Raw genomic sequence first — 16,354 nt, 5'->3', positions numbered from 1 at the left:
CTATGTTCCAGTTTTGGTGCTCATGTGTCTGTAGGAGCTTTTGGAGGTGTAAGTGGCAGTGTAGGTTCTCTGCGAGCTCTGCATCTACACACCTCGATCTGCAGCAAGCTGTGATGTTCGGATCTCTTTCTTTTAGAGCCAGCATTGACTTTTTCCGTAGTTTGTCCTACAAAAGATCTTCTGTGGAATCAGACCAGACATTCCAGCATTCTCTCCACACACACCTCCAATGCCCATGAACCTGCCTCTCGTCTCTGGTTCTCCTGCTTTGTAGAAAGGTGGTAGGTGTTCACTGCAGTATACCAGTATTGCCCTTAAGATGCTCTGACCCAGACGTCTAGACATCACCATTTGGCCCTTGACTAAGTTGCTCAGATCCTCACACCTGTTTCTCCTGTTCTCCTTTTCACTTTCTGTGTAAAAGGGCTTTAAATCACTCCAAACGTGTCCCACAGCACGAACGTTCACGTTTCAGATGTTTCAAGCGTTCGAACCTTTAATAAAAAAATCAACTCGCCGATCAGATGCCTTTAGATCCTGAAGAGTTTTGCGTTCGTGTAGCAACAGCCTGCTTACAGATGTTCTAGATTTGCATGAAACGTGACCTCGGACGTGAGACGAGCAGATAAAGACACGACGCAGGACAGGACGGGAATCAATGTCACGCTTATAACAGATCATAAACACACGCAGGAGACAGTGGAGAAGATTCAACTGGAACAGCATCAGGTTTGGGTTTTTATTATTTTTATTATGCAGTGAATTGAAGAGATTTATATGAATGTGTGTGTGTGGGGGGGGAGGGGGGGATATTGTTTATTATTGGATGTTCATTAAAAGGTTATTAAGTGTTTATTAATCTTATGTTATAATGCAACAATGAACTTTGTGTCCGTTTGTTTGTTTGGTTGGTTGGTTGGTTGGGGTTTTTTTTTGTTAATATTCTGAAACTTTAATATTATAAAAAAAAAATTCTCTCTGAATCCTAAACATCCAACAACCTAAATATCATCTCTAAACCTGATCTTCTGATTTAACTGCTAAATATTAAATCACAAAAATGAGCCGAATAAAATCACAAACACTAAACATTTAATCAAATAATTAACTTTTATACTGAAATCTAAATCATCTTCACACTAATTCCAGATCTGAGTCTCACGAAACACTTCACCCTCAACACTAACCTTTAAACACTGACCTCGAATCTAAAAACTGTAAAACACACTTTATTACCAAAACGTGGGTGGACACCTGACCATAAGATTTCCACATTTAGTCTCCATTTACTGTCATAATGAGCTCCACTCTTCTGGGAAGATGTTCCACTAGTTTTTATGGAGATTCGTTCAGCCACAAGGATGTGTGTCAGTAAAGTCAGGTAGTGATGTAGGTGAGAAGGTGAGGAGGTTCCTGGGGTGCAGTCAGTGTTCACATTCATCCCAAAGGTGTTCAATATGGTTTATAGCAGGAGGTCTTCTACTCCAACACCATGGAAAGCAGATCTTCATGGAGCTGGATTTGTGCACCGCTTTGTGCAGAACAGGTTTGGGGTCTCCAAGTTCAAGCGAAGGGAAGATTTCATGCTTCTGCATTCAAAGACATGAGGACCATTTTATTATTATTATTATTGTTATTATTATTATTATTATTATTATTGTTATTATTATTGTTATTATTATTATTGTTATTATTATTATTATTATTATTATTATTATTATTGTTATTATTATTATTATTATTATTATTATTATTATTGTTATTATTATTATTATTATTATTATTATTGTTATTATTATTATTATTATTGTTATTATTATTGTTATTATTATTATTGTTATTATTATTATTATTATTATTATTATTATTATTATTATTATTATTATTATTATTGTTATTATTATTATTATTATTATTATTGTTATTATTGTTATTATTATTATTATTATTATTATTGTTATTATTATTATTATTGTTATTATTATTGTTATTATTATTATTATTATTATTATTATTATTGTTATTATTATTATTATTATTATTATTATTATTATTATTATTATTATTGTTATTGTTATTATACTTAATTATATATATATAATTCTGAGTTTGTTTGTGTTTTGGATAAAATGCTGAATAAGTAAATGTAAATATGATGTAAAATAATCTCCCATGATCCTTTGCGCTTGGCGTATTTGCATGATGTTTCTTGATAGTTTTTGATTTCATGTTTTTATTTCCATATAACCGCCGGCTTCGATTTCACGTCCGGTGAATGTTCAGGTCTGATGTTTAACATGAACACGTCTGGGTTTTTTCCAGCTGGAGAAGATGAACGTGTCTCAGACGAACGTGAGCCAGGTTGAGATGGGCGTGACCACTGTGGCCATCGTGATCGCCTCGCAGGTTATGAACCTCTGCTTGGGTTTTCCTCTGCAGTGCTACGCCATGCACCTGCTCCTGTCAAAACCAGGTGGAGGAGGAAGAAGCGTAGACGTGAACGTGATTTTTGCCGTGTGCCTCACCTTGGTGGAGATCCTGTACTGCCTGGTGGCTCCTCTGTACTGCGTGTGTATCATTAGTTTGGAGCTGTGTGTCGGAGCTCTGCTGGGTTTGTGGCTCGGCACCTGCCTGGCCGGACGTTACCTGTTCCAGTGCTGGCTGTGTTTGGAGCAGTACGTAGCCGTCATCCATCCCATGATCTTCTTGAAGTTCAAACCCATGCGGTATCGAGTCGGGTTGGCGTCCAGCGCGTGGTTAATCGCGCTGGGAATCGGAAGCGCCTCCAGCTGCATGTTCCCCGCGGTTCCTTACAATGTTTTCGGGGCCGTCTACTTCGTCGTATTCTTTCTCGACTCCATCTGCTGCCTCTCAGTCCTAAAAGCTCTGGTGCGTCCCGGCCCGAGCGACAAGGACAATGGCGAGATGAACGCAGCTAAAAAAAGGGCCTTCAAAATCATCTCCATGAATCTCATCACGTTTTTGGTTCAGGTTATTCCCATAGTCGTCTCGTTCGGCCTCCTCAACACTTTACCTCCAGAGAGCTTTCACCTGGGTGTGGCCATCGGAATGTTCATCAACATCGCTGGAGGCTTCGTCCATCCCATTTATGTTCTCCACAAATACGCAAAACTGCCGTGAACGATGTGTAGACGCAGAACCACCACGCAGCAGGTTTCTAATGGATCCTAATGGTGTTCTTGGTGGTCTGTAATGGTAGTTTAGTGAAATATATCCTTCATAATGGTCCATCGAGTGGTTTCATGGGTTTCTGATGGTTTCTAACTATACATTTATGTGATCTGTTCTTCCCAATGGTTCCTAATAGAGTGTAATGTGCTTCTCGTGGTCTGTAGTGGAATCTTAGTGGACTGTGTGGCTCCTAATGATGTTTTAATGGAATGTTTCCTTCTCCATCGTCCCACTTATTGAATCCTATTCTGAGGGTGAACATCTAACCATGAAAAAGTGGCTCAGGATCTGGTGGCATTTAATACAAACAAAGAAAATCCCTAATGGAAGTCTTTGAGAATCTAATGGAAATCATTATTTATCAGTCCATTTAATTGTCTGTCTGATCTTCTCTGTCCATGCATCTGTCTGATCTTCTCTGTCCATGCATCTGTCTGATCTTCTCTGTCCATGCATCTGTCTGATCTTCTCTGTCCATGCATCCTTTTGATTTATATTGTAACTATTAAAGTAAATGATCAGATGATTTGTGTGGTTTTATTAACATGAGGTGTGTGTGTGTGTGTGTGTGTGTGTGTGTGTGTGTGTGTGTGTGTGTGTGTGTAAGAGAGATTTGTGTATAGCGGTGAGATAAGCGGATTGGGGTTTCAGAAGCAGCCGCAGCTTTACACATTCACAAACGTCGATCCAAATCAAACCCACAGCAGAAAAGAACCTGTTAAATCTCACACCAGGATCTCAGGGTGTTGAACTGATTAAACACTGCAGCTCTCGGCTCCTGAACACCAGTAGGGTGTTAATCTTCCACGTGTATGGTAGTGATGAGTCGTTTATGCGTCTACTTCACCAAAACTGTGTATTTATACAAAGAGAACCAGTAAAGAAAGATTTCCGGTACGGATCGAGTCGTGTAACCAGTGCACTATTATAAATACACTAAACTGGTGTAAAGAGTTTCGACATGTTTCAGAGCAGAAATAAACGCATTTGTACAGATCATGTTTCTAGTAGGATCATGTAGCCACACGTGAGGCGTCTCAAACTGTGATTTGTTCATTTTCTACTCGATGCACATGAGCAAAGCGTCACAGAATCTCGATGTTATGTTCAGGAAACCAAACTGAGTAGTTCACCTGTCGACTTTTCTAATCCGAGTCGTTTATGCTTTTATCACGTGACTTCATTAGACGCTATGCAGTTATATACACATAGATAAATCATTAGAGCTGTAGTTAAAGTTGGTGTATGTAGACGTGTTTGGGGATCTGATTATTGAAAATGTAACATTTTATTTATTGTTTCTGAAATCAAATAAATGACTCAATAAAAGATTCGTTCATTCAAAGATTCAAAAAACCGAGTCACTAAAAAGATCCGATCTTCCCATCACTGACGGGGTGAACCTTTATTTTGAAAATAAAAAAAAGTCTTTAAATACCGGAAGTGAAGGTTTTCGGAATATACCGGAAATAAGGTGGTGTGTGTGTTTCTCTCTCTCTGCATGTCTTATGGGAACCTTGAAGGAAAAAGGACAGAAAAGGTAAATAACAGTGCGTCATGTTTTTATTGTTCGGTTTTATTTGTTAATTCCCGCAGTTGTAGTTACTGTGTAGTGAAATTTCAGCGCCATGTCGAAGAGATTTGGTGTCTTTTGTTTCACTGGTTTGCACAGTGTGCGCTCTTTACAATAAGAGTTTATTATTCATAAAAACAACTACATTTACATTTTACATTTTCGCAATAAAATATTTTTCTCGAAGGAAAAACGAAATCACGATTTTATATGGACTGAGCGCTGCTGAATCTGAGCCGTGTTTCTGTGGACACCGCTAGGGGCGCTGTGTCGCTCATTCAGCAGTCCTGAAGTGACAGTGATGTGGAGCTCAGAGGGGAACTTCTGCTCTCCTGACCAGGAACCTGACCAGGAACCTGAGCAGGAACTTAACCCAGGAACCAGGAACAGCAGAGCTCCTGTTATTAGTCAGTTAGAACCCCGTTATAAAGTGATAAGTGTGACTTCAAATTCCCACTATTTTATTTTTTTTAATAAACCGATTAACAAAACATCAACACTGAGCTCCCGAGTCACCTTCAGCACTTTACACACACACACACACACACACACACACACACACACACACGCACACACTTTTCACAAGTGTGTCAATGAAAGAAAGTGTATCAACAGGCTGTGTGTATTTGTGTGTATTAGAGAGATGAGTGTGTGTGTGTGTGTGTGTGTGTGTATTAGAGAGATGAGTGTGCGTGTGTGTGTGTGTGTGTGTGTGTGTGTGTGTGTGTTAGACGGATGTGTGTGTGTGTGTTAGACGGATGTGTGTGTGTGTGTTAGACGGATGTGTGTGTGTGTGTTAGAGAGGTGTGTGTGTGTGTGTGTGTGTGTGTGTTAGAGAGATGTGTGTGTGTGTGTATTAGAGGTGTGTGTGTGTGTGTGTGTGTGTGTGTGTGTGTGTTAGAGAGATGTGTGTGTGTGTGTGTGTGTATTAGAGAGATGTGTGTGTTTGTGTGTATTAGAGGTGTGTGTGTGTGTGTGTGTGTGTGTGAGAGAGAGAGATGAGTGTGTGTTAGTGTGTGTTAGACGGATGTGTGTGTGTGTGTGTGTGTGTGTGAGAGAGAGAGATGAGTGTGTGTTAGTGTGTGTTAGACGGGTGTGTGTGTGTGTGTGTGTGTGTGTGTGTGTGTGTGTGTGTGTGTGTTAGAGAGATGTGTGTGTGTGTGTATTAGAGGTGTGTGTGTGTGTGTGTGTGTGTGTTAGAGAGATGTGTGTGTGTGTATTAGAGAGATGTGTGTGTTTGTGTGTATTAGAGGTGTGTGTGTGTGTGTGTGTGTGTGTGTGTGTGAGAGAGAGAGATGAGTGTGTGTTAGTGTGTGTTAGACGGATGTGTGTGTGTGTGTGTGTGTGTGTGTGTGTGTTAGAGAGATGTGTGTGTGTGTGTGTATTAGAGGTGTGTGTGTGTGTTAGAGAGATGTGTGTGTGTGTGTGTGTGTATTAGAGAGATGTGTGTGTTTGTGTGTATTAGAGGTGTGTGTGTGTGTGTGTGTGTGTGTGTGTGTGTGTGTGTGTGAGAGAGAGATGAGTGTGTGTTAGTGTGTGTTAGACGGATGTGTGTGTGTGTGTGTGTGTGTGTGTGTGTGTGTGTGTGTGTGTGTGTGTTAGAGAGATGTGTGTGTGTGTGTATTAGAGGTGTGTGTGTGTGTATTAGAGGTGTGTGTGTGTGTGTGTGTGTTAGAGAGATGTGTGTGTGTGTGTGTGTATTAGAGAGATGTGTGTGTGTGTGAGAGAGAGAGATGAGTGTGTGTTAGTGTGTGTTAGACGGATGTGTGTGTGTGTGTGTGTGTGTGTGTGTGTGTGTGTGTATTAGAGGTGTGTGTGTGTGTTAGAGAGATGTGTGTGTGTGTGTGTGTGTATTAGAGAGATGTGTGTGTTTGTGTGTATTAGAGGTGTGTGTGTGTGTGTGTGTGTGTGTGTGTGTGTGTGTGTGTGTGAGAGAGAGATGAGTGTGTGTTAGTGTGTGTTAGACGGATGTGTGTGTGTGTGTGTGTGTGTGTGTGTGTGTTAGAGAGATGTGTGTGTGTGTGTATTAGAGGTGTGTGTGTGTGTATTAGAGGTGTGTGTGTGTGTGTGTTAGAGAGATGTGTGTGTGTGTGTGTGTATTAGAGAGATGTGTGTGTGTGTGAGAGAGAGAGATGAGTGTGTGTTAGTGTGTGTTAGACGGATGTGTGTGTGTGTGTGTGTGTGTGTGTGTGTGTTTTATATTAAATGTGTGTGTTAATAATGAGTTTATGAGTTAAGAATGAGAATAATGAGTGTGTTATGTGTGTGTTGTAGATGATGGAGTTTCACGGCGGTGCAGAGGGAAACACTCAGTGGAAACCTCCTATCACTCAGCAGGTAACACACACACATACACACACACACACACACACACACCTGCCCAGATGAGTGTACACAGTGAGCATGTAGAAGATAAACAGGAAGTGTTTCCTCCTCAGGAATCAGAGAGCAGCTCTCACACAGAGCACTTCCTCAGCTGTTCCTCAAAACCTGCAGATGATCACCAGGAGTTCTCCAGCTCAGGAAACACTAATGAGCAGGTACAGTAAACCCCCGATAATATGTGGCTCGGGAGTCGCGGGTTCTCGTTTGGAACATAACTAACAGCAAGTTGCGGATTATCTTAAAATTGGCGGAAATCCAACGTTAGGAATAAAATTTTACACCGTTTCCACTGACACATTTTATCCTATTTTTAAAACACATTATTGTATTGAGGTGACGAAATGTCTCGATTAATTCACTAAGGTACCACTCGGCTGCGGATCTCCGGACCTTGCGTGGGGTCTCAGTATCTCAGTAAACAAACCGTCTCTCAGACGAGCTGATTAATAAAAAAATAGCAAAAATCGATCAATCTGAAGTGATCTACAAGCTGCACACTGATCGTGCGAAAAATATATCCAGGGTTTATTTCTAGGGTTTTGTCCCTTGAAAAGATACTACAATCGTGAAATGTGAGGGGTGCACTTACTTTTGTGATATACTGTGTGTGTGTGTGTGTGTGTGTGTGTGTGTGTGTGTGTATTATATATAATGTACTATTATTATTATTATTATTATATACATGAATAAATTAATAATTAATGAACAGAGTAAATTTTAGAAATATTTTATTTTTATTATTGCTTTTTTATTTATTTATTGATGCTTTTATTTAATTTGAATAATAAATCGAATTGTTTTGTATTGTTAGATTGCTAACGCATCAATTTTTAAATATATTTTTACTGTTATTAATAGTTTGTTTACTCATTATGGCATTGTTAAATTATTACATTTTTATAACGGTGTATTATAGATATTTATATAAATTATTATATAATAATAAATAATAATTATTATAGAAATGATTATTGATAATAATAATTTATATGAATATTTAAATTTCTATTTTAATTTAATATCATAAATTGTGTTCATTGTTTTTGTTTTTATAATTTTTTTATTAAAATGAAAATTATGTAAAGGTGAAAAAACTAAATAAAATGCTAAAATGCTGAGGTTCTTGTGACGTTCTTGTTTATTTGTAGGATCTGAAGGATTCTCCCGGGTCCTACTCCAGATTAAACATTTACTCCTCTGAGGACAGTGATGAAGACATCTGTGCCTCCAGACTGAGGAAGTCTAAAAGCATCGTATGTTTTATTTCATGGTCATTAGATTGATGTGTAATGAACAGGATAAAAAAATCTGTCCTGAGTCTCTCATACACATGGTGGCGCTGTTCACCTCCAACTCACTTATAAAACACGGGGCTTGGATGATGAATTGAAAAGATAAAAGGTTGCAGAAATATCGTTGAGTTATGAATGTATAAAGATGGTTTGGTTTTTGTTGGAATTTTCTATCGTAAATATTCTACAGTTCTGGATAAATAATGCACGGACGAGCTCTCAGTTTAATACTCATTTATTCATTTAAATCAATCAGACAACTGAGAAGCCAGAAATAAAAAATAATTATTCAGAGCATTGAAACGATTATTTAGTGATATTAAATGATAAATATTAACACAGTGATAAAAATACATACAGTATTTATTTGTTTATAAAGTTCTGTTTAGTCCCTCACGGACTCACTGAGTCATTTACATCACTGAGTCAGACTCGGTCTCTCACTGATTCACTGAGTCATTTACATCACTGAGTCAGACTCAGTCTCAGTCTCTCACTGATTCACTGAGTCAGACTCGGTATCTCACGGACTCACTGAGTCATTTACATCACTGAGTCAGACTCGGTCTCTCACTGATTCACTGAGTCATTTACATCATTGAGTCAGACTCAGTCTCTCACTGATTCACTGAGTCATTTACATCACTGAGTCAGACTCAGTCTCTCACTGATTCACTGAGTCATTTACATAATTGAGTCAGACTCAGTCTCTCACTGATTCACTGAGTCATTTACATCACTGAGTCAGACTCAGACTCTCACTGATTCACTGAGTCATTTACATCACTGAGTCAGACTCGGTCTCTCACGGATTCACTGAGTCGTTTATATCACTGAGTTGTTTACATCACTGAGTCAGACTCTCACTGATTCACTGAGTCAGACTCGGTCTCTCACGGATTCACTGACTCACTCACTGATTTGCTGACTAAGACTAGGCCCACCTCCTGTTCTCTGATTGGTTAATATTTCTTTGGTTAAATCAGTCAAACTGAGAAGCCAAGAAACATTCAAATGATTTTATTATTTATATGAATAAATATATTATTAACATAGTGATAGAAATATGTATTTATCTGTTTATAAACTTCCTGTTTTTAGTTGGACGAGTTGTTTACTGACGAGTCGAACGACTCTGCGTCAGACAGTGGGGAGGATCTGCCGTCCAAACCCGGAGACGAGAGCGACGCGAGCAGCTCGGACGTCAGTGATCGTCCTCGTCCCCGCGCTGCCGCTCAGCGGAGGTCGAAGGTCGACGGTGTGGCTGTAAACAAGACTGAGAAAACGGAGGACGGGAGGAGAGTTTACAACAAAAAACACTACTGCCTGTTCTGCTCGAAACCTTTCAGCAAAATCGCAAGACATCTGGAGGACGTCCACTCGAAGGAAGAGGAAGTCTCGAAAGCGTGCGGTTTTCCAAAAGGGTCCAAACAGAGGAGGATTTATTTGGACGAGCTCCGACTCCGAGGGAACTACATCCACAACATCGCGGTGCTGAAATCGGGGAAGGGAGACCTGATCCCCTATAAACGCCCACGAGGAGATATGAAGGCCAGTGACTTCATGCACTGCCCTCACTGTCAGGGCTTGTTCACGAAAAAAGTCCTGTGGAGACACATGAAGGTCTGCAAACTGAGTCCCAAAGACTACGTTCCCAAACCCGGGAAGAACCGAGCGCTGTCTCTGTGTGCGGCCACGCAGCCCGTTCCTCCGAACATCAGCCCCGAGCTGTGGAAGATCTTAAGCGTCATGGTCACGGACGAAATCACGGAAGCCGTCAAAAACGACGGCTGCATCATCCAGATGGCGGAACACTGGCTCCGGAAGAGCGGAGACTCCCCGAACGGGCAGTGCTTCATTCGGCAGAAGTTACGAGAGTTGGGAAAGCTGCTGCTGAGCGGCCGGAATGTGACGTGTCTCAGGAAGCTGGAGGATTTTATCGACCCGTATAACTGCATGCAGGCGGTGGAAGCCGTACGACACGCGTGTGAATACAACAGCGAGAAGAACACCTACAAAATCCCCTCCCTGGCTAAAAAGCTGGCGGTTTGCCTGGCGCAGCTCAGCCGCCTCATCCGGACCAAAGTGGTGATGCCGAAGAACACGAAGCTGGCCAAGAAGCTGCAGAACTTCCAGAAGATCCACGAGGAACGCTGGAACGATTTGCTGTGCGCGACGGTGCTGAGGAACTCCGAGGACGAGGAAGTGAAATATAAACCTCCGACGCTGCTGGCGTTCACAGAAGATGTTCAGAAGCTCCACGTGTTCCTGGACAAAGCGCAGGACGAGTTCACCGAGCAATTATCCGCCGAGTCGTCCACCAAACACTGGTCGGATCTAGCCAAAGTCGCTTTGACGCAAATCATTCTGTTCAACCGGAGCCGGGAAAACGAGGTGGTGAGCATGACGCTCGATACTTTTTTATCCCGAGACAACGCCGATCCTGCCACAGACATCGACTGGGCTCTGACCGAGGTGGAGAAACAACTCTGCCGCCATTTTTATAAAATCGTCATCCGGCGAGACGGAGCGCGTCCCATCCCCATCCTGCTGACTCTTAAGATGCTCCGCGCTCTGCAGCTGCTGGTAGAAAAGCGTGAAACCTGCGGCGTGGTGAAGGACAACACGTACGTCTTCGCCCGACCCTCTGCCTCGTCCCATTTCAGGTGTTCGGACTGCGTGCGAGGATTTTCGTTGATCTGCGGAGCGAAGGATCCTCAGGCACTCACCTGCTGGAAGTTGAGGAAGCGCATGGCGACACTGTCCACGGTGCTGAATCTCGGAGACCCGGAGATAAACCAGTTAGCGAGCTTTCTCGGACACGAGCTGATCATCCAGGATGAGTTTTACCCCCTGCAGGAAAGAACACTACAGCTGGCCAAAGTGCACAAGGTGCTAACGGCTATGGAGCAGGGACGAATGATGGAGTTCATGGGAAAGAACTTCTCAGACATCAACGTTCAAGCTGATGGTATGTTCACTCACTGACTCGTTAATTCTCTGACTGACTCACTCACTCATTCACTGACTCATTTACTCACTGATTCACTGACTCAGTCCCTCACTGACTCACTGCCTCACTCACTCATTCACTGACTCATTTACTCAGTCCCTTACTGACTCAGTCCTTTACTCATTCACTGACTCAGTCCCTCACTGCCTCACTCACTCATTCACTGACTTATTTACTCACTGATTCACTGACTCAGTCCCTTACTGCCTCACTGCCTCACTTACTCATTCACTGACTCATTTACTCACTGATTCACTGACTCAGTCTCTCACGGACTCACTGCCCCTTTCACTGATTCACTGACTCAGTCCCTCACTGCTTCACTCACTCATCCACTCACTCATTCACTGACTCATTTACTCACTGACTCACTCCCTCATTCACTGACTCATTTACTCACTGATTCACTGACTCAGTCCCTCACTGACTCACTGCCTCACTCACTAATTTACTCACTCGTTTACTCAGTCCCTTACTGATTCACTGACTCAGTCCCTCTCCGACTCACACTTGAAGTCAGAGTCGGAGTACAAAGCTGAATGTAATCGTTGGTGTTTTTATTTCTCTGTAGAGAAAATGGATCTGAGCAGTGATAAAGTGAAGAAGAGTTGGGAAAGTTCCGGTATGAACGCACGTCTTCCTCATTATTATTCCACAATGATTTATTCTTGACGTATGTATAATTAATGCTCTTAATCGTCCTCAGTCTCGAACGCAGACGTGTTACCAGGAACCTGTCCCGGGAAGAGAACGTCTCAGAAGAAGAGGAAAACATGGAGCGGGCCTGAAATCCAGGCGGTGGAAAAGCACATGAAGGATTACATCACTTCCTGTCGAGTCCCGGGCAAAGCGGCGTGCGAGAACTGCTTGAGCGCCGAACCTTTGACGCTAAAAAAGAGAGACTGGCAGAGCGTCAAGTTCTACATCTACAACCGCATCATGGCGCAGAAGAGAGACGCCAGTCACAAAGTCTGAGCAAAAAACATTCGTTCCTTTAAAAATGTTAAAAAGTCTGTTACGTTTCCAGACGCCGGGATTTTCTCATGAACGTCACGTCTTCAGTCTGTATCTGATCACAGTTCCTGATGTTAGTGTTATTCTACGCTCATGCTAGCGGCGAGTCACACGTAGCAATTATAGCATGTCTCTTGTGGGCGTGGCCTGTCTGACGTTTCCTGTATATCGCTCCTAATGCTAGCTGTTTAAACCGAACTTAGCGAACACACTACTCATTCGTGTGAATATAAACAATTTACACTTCTCTCGTTTGTCATAAAAACACGTCACCAGTCGGACATTAGTTTTTATTTTGTCTTTAGAAAATCTGCACTTTCATCAGACAACGTAAACCTTTTATATCCATTCTGCATGTTAGACCTCAAATAGACCCGATGTGAGGAATCGTTCGTTGGATTTGTAGTAAACCTTTAAAAGGTTTCGTGTCGTGGGCATACGTGAAAACCGAAGGTGCACTTTTTCACGTCTAATCCTACATAACTGCAATAAAAAAAAACTGACCAATCAGAACGCAGTATTTTAATTTAAACAGGTCAAAAATATACGTGAGACGCCACGTGTTGAGACGCTTCACACGCCGCCCTCGTTCCTTGTACAGGTCCGTTGTCATGGCGATGACGTGAAGGAGACGAGTGTTGTAGCTGTAGCGCTCGCGGCGTCTCGTTATTATTATTGAACAATCCAGAACTCGATCTCCGGTTTATCTTCCTCATGATCGTGTGGATGAAATGATTCACGTTCCTCCTCGTGTCACTGAAACCACGTGACTGTAGCTGTTCAGCTGTAACGTTTTTCACACGCAGTATGATGTTACAATAATCATGTTAATAAACACCATCAACACCACGTCCCTGAGCAGTGCGTGTGTGTGTGTGTGTGCGCGTGTGTGTGTGTGTGTATAAAAAAATAGTTCTGTACCAGATGCCAGCACAAGGGAGCAGCGGCCTTCAGAAGTCAACGTGCTAAAACACTTGGTCCAGTTCACGTCGGGAGCTGCACCGCTGGTTCTGTTCTGAACACGTGCGTTATCACGTCTTTCAAGATTTCATAATTGACAGCAAATTACGAGGTGATATCAGAATGTTTGGAGACTCGCTCTGTTTCCAAGAAAGTACTTTATATATCTTCATTTCCACACGATCATCTTCATCCTAGTCCCCTGGCACAGTAATACAGAGCTCCGTGTTCTTCTGGAACGTGTCGAAGCAGCTTCTGGATCTCCACAATGTGACGGCGTGCTGGATCTTCATCTTCAGGAAGAGGGTGAAGTCTGCACGAGAGGGTTTGTGTGGAAGGTGGATCGTGTTGTTTCCGGAGAGAATCTCACGTGTGAGGAGGAGCTCGGCGACAGGGTGGGCACGTGGGTCAGAGTAGCAGACGTGGTAAGGCACGTGGTCAAAGGATGACGTCTTTCGCCCCACTGACTCCTCAAAGGTTTTTTGATGCCACCTCATGTGTATATTTGTGTGTATGTTCGGTGCTGTGCAGAAGTTCGGAAGCAGCCAAGAAGAAACGCTGAAGACTTTCAGAAATATCGATCCATTTACAAAATGGAAAAAGAAGCAAACAGAGAAATCAAATCAGTGTTTGTGTATTTCTTACATTTTGTAGAATCTGGTTCACGTGTGTAATGAACTAATTCATCCAACCAGGTGCTGATGAACATCAACTGGTGTGTAGAAGCTTGGGGGAGGAGCCAAACTCTGCTACTAAGGTGAGGTTGTGGAAGGTCCTACACCATGGCAACTCCGAGCACAGCAACCAGACACTCAAGATGTGCTCGTCAAGCTGTTTTGAAGAAGCACAAAGAAACAGGCGATGTTGAGGAGCGTAGATGCCGTGGTCCAGAGAATGTTCAGTAGTGCCATCAGCAAAGAACTGGAGGAACCCAGTGGAACCCATGTATACCCATCTACTGTCTGGAGAAGTCTGGCCAAAAGTGACCTTCATAGAAGAATTGCAGCCTCTGACATGGAATTAAGTAAAAGTGACTCAACTCAGCATGAAAACAGAGGAACTGCAGGCAGAAAAATGAGTTTTTTGTTTCATTTAACATTTTAAGGAAGGAGTCTCCAGTGTCAGAAGTCAAGCTTTGACATGACCTCAAAATCTTCAGGACAGACGAGTTCACACTTCTGAGAGCTGAAGAGGAGGTAAGTGTGTGTAGCTGCTTTGCTTCACTTATTAACTATAAACAGATACGTGTCATGTGTCTAAATAAAAAGCTAATAATAGCTACGTTGTCATGGATACGGGGTGAAAGCTACATGCTGTGTGTGTGTGTGTGTGTCACACTTTGTGTTAATTAAAACATCATTAGTTAATTGTGTAATGTATAAAAATGGTAACACACACACACTGATTTTATAGACATTATAGAAACACGCCCATTAATAATTATTTTATTGGTTTTTTTCTGGTTGTAATTTTTGCACTTTTATACATTTTACTTGTTGTAAATAAATATTTATATAAAAGTGTATTTCAGGAATAAACATTGCGACGCCGTGTGTGTTTTCAGTGTGTGTGTTTGTTGAAGTCATCATTGTGTCGACTTTACATAAACATTTGATTGACATGACAAGAAAACACACACACACACACACACACACACACACACACACACACACCCTGCAGGATGCCAGCGAATCGAACGTGAGCGTTTCCTTCTTTCAAACAGTTGGATTTTTGTTCATGTTCGTGATTTATGGATGTGTATGTTTGCAGATTTGTAGTTTGTAGCTGGTATGAAGCTTCTCAGCCGTGACCTTCAGGGACAGGGTTTGTGATTAATTTGCTTCGCTGTCACTGCGCTGGCTTTATCTTAAGACGGAACAATGATCTCCTCGACCAACACCACCACAAACTCCTACTACAGTTCAGTGGAAAGCTGGTCCTACATCTCCTTCATCATCTCCAAGCATGCCCTGAATTATCTCCTGGGTCTTCCTCTGAACTCCTACATCATGCTGGTTCTGTTTACAGGAGGCAGGAGGTTGGATCCATGTGACGTCTTCACTGTAAACCAGGCCGCTGCTGAGATCTTCTTCCTGCTCATGGCGCCGTTCCACCTGGCACTGAACTTCATCTGTGAGATGTGGCTTTACCCTGTGCTGGGTTTGATCCTGGGGACGGGGATGTCGGTGCGAGCCATGCTGCAGTGCTGTGTGTGTTTGGAGCGCTACCTGGCCGTTGTGCATCCCATCACCTACCTGAGGTTCAGACCTCTCCGGTACCGAGTGATCTTGTGTGTCATAGCGTGGACGATCTCGCTGGCGTGTGGCGTGGTCTGCATGATGACCTTCCCTTCCATTCCTAACCAAGTCTTCAGCGTTTTCTACTTCGTCTTCATGAGCGGCAGCATCTTCCCCTGCGTGTCCATTCGGAGCGCTCTGAGACACCCGGGACCGGGGGAGGGGAACGCCGACAGGGCGACAGACGGCCGAGCCAAAAAACGAGCCTATCACTTGGTCCTCGTGAACCTGCTCACGTTTTTGGTCCAGAACACACCGATCGCCGTGGTGTTTGGGGCACTAAGCACACTGCCAAACCCCTTCTACAGAAATGCTACCGCTGTGTGTCTCATCATTAACCTGATGGTGGGATGGTTTCAGCTGGTGTTTGTCCTCCGTAAAGCTGGAAGACTAAAAATCATTAACAACTTTTCTACTAATTAACTGAAAACAAGTGTAAGATGTTTTTTTGCAGGTAGAAACAGTGGGATGAAGCATGGTGGTGTTTGTGTGGGGAGTTTCTGTGTGTGTTAAGGTGTGTACAGGTGTAGTACAGAGTGTGTTTAGAGTCCTGGGATGGTGTGTGTTTATGATCACAGCAGCAACACAAAGACACAAACCTTCAGCACTCAGGCAACAGTCACTGCTG

At 42.6% G+C, this 16,354-nt stretch overlaps 2 protein-coding genes across 2 annotated transcripts in view; both read left to right on the top strand.

The window, feature by feature from the left end:
- The first annotated feature begins 4,628 nt into the window (after positions 1-4,628).
- On the top strand, positions 4,629-13,318 carry LOC310717941 (uncharacterized protein). The gene is made up of 7 exons (XM_083526369.1): positions 4,629-4,732; positions 7,040-7,102; positions 7,204-7,305; positions 8,299-8,403; positions 9,544-11,413; positions 12,027-12,077; positions 12,162-13,318. Exons 1-7 carry the CDS (start codon positions 4,694-4,696, stop codon positions 12,428-12,430), a joined length of 2,499 nt encoding a protein of 832 aa, XP_083382495.1. The 5' UTR covers positions 4,629-4,693; the 3' UTR covers positions 12,431-13,318.
- A 177-nt stretch (positions 13,319-13,495) lies between these two features.
- LOC310717967 (uncharacterized protein) overlaps positions 13,496-16,354 on the top strand; it is a 2,905-nt gene continuing 46 nt past the window's right edge. Inside the window, exons 1-2 of the mRNA XM_083526421.1 lie at positions 13,496-14,625; positions 15,458-16,354. The exon at positions 15,458-16,354 is cut by the window's right edge and continues 46 nt beyond it. Coding sequence (XP_083382547.1) covers positions 15,529-16,149 — 621 coding nt within the window. The 5' untranslated portion in view covers positions 13,496-14,625; positions 15,458-15,528 and the 3' untranslated portion in view covers positions 16,150-16,354. The remainder of the gene's footprint in view (positions 14,626-15,457) is intronic.

Source organism: Silurus aristotelis (assembly GCF_946808225.1).
Source record: "Silurus aristotelis genome assembly, chromosome: 2".
Lineage (NCBI taxonomy): Eukaryota > Metazoa > Chordata > Actinopteri > Siluriformes > Siluridae > Silurus > Silurus aristotelis.
The sequence above is the reverse complement of the archived record's forward strand: the minus strand, read 5'-3'. Positions and strand labels throughout refer to the sequence as shown.

Coding starts and splice junctions, on each gene's coding strand:
- LOC310717941 (XM_083526369.1), top strand. CDS start 4,694: ATGTCTTATGGGAACCTTGAAGGAAAAAGGACAGAAAAG. Junction 7,103..7,203: donor AACCTCCTATCACTCAGCAG/GTAACACACACA, acceptor TTTCCTCCTCAG/GAATCAGAGAGCAGCTCTCA. Junction 8,404..9,543: donor TGAGGAAGTCTAAAAGCATC/GTATGTTTTATT, acceptor TCCTGTTTTTAG/TTGGACGAGTTGTTTACTGA.